Raw genomic sequence first — 3,409 nt, forward strand, 5'->3', positions numbered from 1 at the left:
ATAAACTCATAATTTTATTAGATTAAAATCATAATAGTACGAGATTAAAGTTGTAATTTGACGACAATAAAGTCATAATTTTACAAGAATACAGTAAAGCCACAATTTTAGGAGATTAAAATCATAATAGTACGAGATTAAAGTTGTAATTTGACGACAATAAAGTCATAATTTTACAAGAATACAGTAAAGCCACAATTTTAGGAGATTAAAATCATAATATTAAGACTTTATTCTCATATTAGGGCTTTATTCTTGTAAAGTTATGACTTTATTCTGATAATATTATGACTTTATTGTTGTAATAATAATAATAAAACTCGTTGTGTGGTTCTAATACTCCATCGTACAGAAGAACCAGGGTGTTCAGGTCAGGGTCAGGATAGAAAATTACAAAAAAATGAATGGAAGTCAATCCATGGTCCCCACAAGGATAGAGACATAGTAGGTGTGTGTGTGAGTGTGTGTGTGTGTGTGTGTGTGTGTGCGTGCGTGCCCTCACAGCTCTCCTCTTGGGTCTCAGCAGAGGCGTGTTCCTGTCCACTTCCTGTTTCCTGCTGCAGGTGTAACACAGGTGTTTACCTGCAGTGTCCCTCCTCCAGAGGGGGGCGCTGTCCCCCCCGCAGCTCACACACACTCTCCTCTCTGCACAAACACAACAACACACGGCGCCATGGCGTTGGAGGGCGGGTCCAATGTGTCAGCCAATCAGAGACTCAGCACTAACCTGACACACAAACACTCACCTGGTGAACACCTGTCAGGTGACGTCCAATCACCTGCTGAGGAGGAGGGGGGTGCTGAGGACAGCAGGAAGTCAGGGGGAGGAGTCAGAGTGTGATGCCCATATAAGGCAGAGGAAACAGGAGGCGGGCTGTAGCTGAATGACTGACAGCTGAGACCATCCAACCAGGGAGAAGGAGAGAGGAACTGTGGGCGGGCTTCACCAGACAGATAACATGATTGGAGGAAAGAGTCTGAAGGGGCGGAGCTAACCTGGACCGTCTGAAATAAAGAATTAACCTTTTATTAATCTAAAATCTGACACCAGGTCAAACATCAGAACTATTTGTGTTATTTAAAGGTTTTATTCACTGTTAAACATAAACTTTAAACTTTTTATACTTGGATACATTTAAATATTTAATAAAACATGTTCATCTGAACAGAATGACAAATCTGAAGGTTTGGATCTGATTAAAGACCGACCCATCGGGTCAACTTCCAGAACCCTGTAAAAACAAACTGATCCTGAACARGAAAAATAAAACATTTGATCTGATTCATTAAAACAGGTTCTGACCTTCCTGCTGAAACCTGCAGATGCCTCACACCTGGTGACCGAGGACCAATCAGCTGCTGCCAAATAATCTGACATCTTCTCTTCGGACAGGAAGGAGACAGAGTGAGACCTCGCTCTGATCAGAGGATCTCTGATAAACAATAATAAACAAATAAAAAGAAAAAACTCACAGAGACCGAAGAGCTGCTCAGAGTCAGAGGTTCAGTCTGTCTGCTGCGAGGAAGAGGAGGAGGAGGAGGAGGAGGGACACCAGGAGGAAGAGGAGGACTCTGACTCCTCCCACTAACACCAGCAGCTTTAAAGAGTCTGTGACATGCCTCAAGTACAAAGTCAAAGAAAACATCTTTATAATTAAGAAAGTTCCCATTTTATCCCATAACTGCAGATTTTCTTTTGAACTTGGCTCAGCCAAAGTGAAACAGGAAGTGACATCACAGGGGAAGTCTTTAACAAATAAAACTCTGCTCTTTGTTTATTGAAACATGATTTAAACTCTGACTCTTCATCTCTGATAGACTCAAACATCAGACTCTTCTCTGCAGTCTGTGTTGTAGCACCGCTCTGTTTACCTGCAGACATTCCCCTCTGACATCACTTCCTGTTTCTTTACAGGAAAATATCTGAACAACTGTTCATGTCAGTGACATGAAATTTATTTTGAAATATTTTATCAACGTCCTCTTTCTAAAAATGCATTCATAAGTATTACAAAGATCTGACGTCACGGGCACTTTAAGATCATCAAATTCACTAAAAACTAAAATCTGAAGAAATAAAAATGTACAACCTGATAAACTTTTATTTTGAAAACTGAAAGAGTTCAGCTTCCTGTCTGCTGGAAGAGTTCTGGTTGGATCCATAAAGACAACAAAGTCAAGGTGTAACATCATCTTCATCATGGTGATGATGATGATGAAGAAGAAGAAGAAGAAGAAGAAGATGATGATGATGATGATGATGATGATGATGACGATGATGATGATGATGATGACGATGATGATGATGATGATGATGACGATGATGATGATGATGATGATGATGACGATGATGATGACGATGATGATGATGATGATGATGATGATGATGATGGTGGTGAAGATGTCTTCAGTCAGTTCAGAGACAGGAGGCGTGAGGCCGCAGCAGCTCAGGGTCCACCACGCTGTTCTGCAGGGGCAGGTCCACTGAGAAGTCGGTGGGCGGAGCCTGCAGGCGCTGGCGGGGGGGTCGGCCCCCCCTGTAAGGGATGGGCAGCTCTGAGTGGTGAGCAGGAAGAGGAGAGGTGAAGAAGTACGGATGAAGAAGAGCCTGGAGGAACCAGAACAACAAATTAAAAACATCTAGACCTGGTTCTGGTCTAATCTAGACCTGGTTCTGGTCTAATCTAGACCTGCTTCTGGGCTCCTCTGGACCTGGTTCTGGTCTAATCTAGACCTGGTTCTGGTCTAATCTAGACCTGCTTCTGGGCTCCTCTGGACCTGGTTCTGGTCTAATCTAGACCTGGTTCTGGTCTAATCTAGACCTGCTTCTGGTCTCCTCTAGACCTGGTTCTGGTCTAATCTAGACCTGGTTCTGGTCTAATCTAGACCTGGTTCTGGTCTCCTCTAGACCTGGTTCTGGTCTAATCTAGACCTGGTTCTGGTCTAATCTAGACCTGGTTCTGGGCTCCTCTAGACCTGGTTCTGGTCTAATCTAGACCTGGTTCTGGTCTAATCTAGACCTGGTTCTGGTCTAATCTAGACCTGGTTCTGGTCTAGACCTGGTTCTGGTCTAATCTAGACCTGGTTCTGGTCTAATCTAGACCTGGTTCTGGTCTAATCTAGACCTGGTTCTGGTCTAGACCTGGTTCTGGTCTAATCTAGACCTGGTTCTGGTCTAATCTAGACCTGGTTCTGGTCTAATCTAGACCTGGTTCTGGTCTCCTACCTGGGTGGCAGAGCAGCGCTGTCTGGACGGGTACACCAGGAACCTGTAGAGCAGGTGGACGGCCTGAGGGGAGGAGTCAGGAACGATCTCCTCCAATGGGATGGCAGGATTCTCCTTGAATGTGATTTTATTGTAGTCTGGCAGGTCCAACATCTCCTGAGGACAGAGAGGACAGAGAGGACA

The 3,409-nt window shown here is 44.0% G+C and overlaps 2 protein-coding genes across 3 annotated transcripts in view; both read right to left on the minus strand.

The window, feature by feature from the left end:
* The window catches only part of LOC106532785 (erythroid transcription factor), a 4,490-nt gene extending 2,228 nt beyond the window's left edge, over positions 1 to 2,262 (minus strand). Inside the window, exons 1-5 of one of the 2 annotated variants that reach the window (XM_014028928.1) lie at positions 2,091 to 2,262; positions 1,474 to 1,620; positions 1,304 to 1,378; positions 747 to 1,005; positions 503 to 645 (exon numbers count right to left, since the gene is read on the minus strand). In XM_014028928.1, coding sequence (XP_013884382.1) covers positions 503 to 645; positions 747 to 1,005; positions 1,304 to 1,378 — 477 coding nt within the window. In that variant the 5' untranslated portion in view covers positions 1,474 to 1,620; positions 2,091 to 2,262. Of the gene's footprint in view, positions 1 to 502; positions 646 to 746; positions 1,006 to 1,303; positions 1,384 to 1,473; positions 1,761 to 2,090 lie in introns of those variants that run through there. The other variant, XM_014028930.1, reaches the window with a different exon arrangement.
* Positions 2,263 to 2,321: 59 nt separating this feature from the next.
* On the minus strand, positions 2,322 to 3,382 carry LOC106532786 (cyclin-dependent kinase 20; the record flags this gene model as incomplete). Its single annotated transcript, XM_014028931.1, is given in 2 exon segments — positions 2,322 to 2,608; positions 3,227 to 3,382. Coding segments are annotated over 2 exon segments (348 nt in total), but the record flags the coding sequence as incomplete, so codon positions are not given.
* Positions 3,383 to 3,409: the final 27 nt, after the last annotated feature.

The sequence above is a fragment of the Austrofundulus limnaeus genome, unplaced genomic scaffold (assembly GCF_001266775.1).
Source record: "Austrofundulus limnaeus strain Quisiro unplaced genomic scaffold, Austrofundulus_limnaeus-1.0 Scaffold831, whole genome shotgun sequence".
Lineage (NCBI taxonomy): Eukaryota > Metazoa > Chordata > Actinopteri > Cyprinodontiformes > Rivulidae > Austrofundulus > Austrofundulus limnaeus.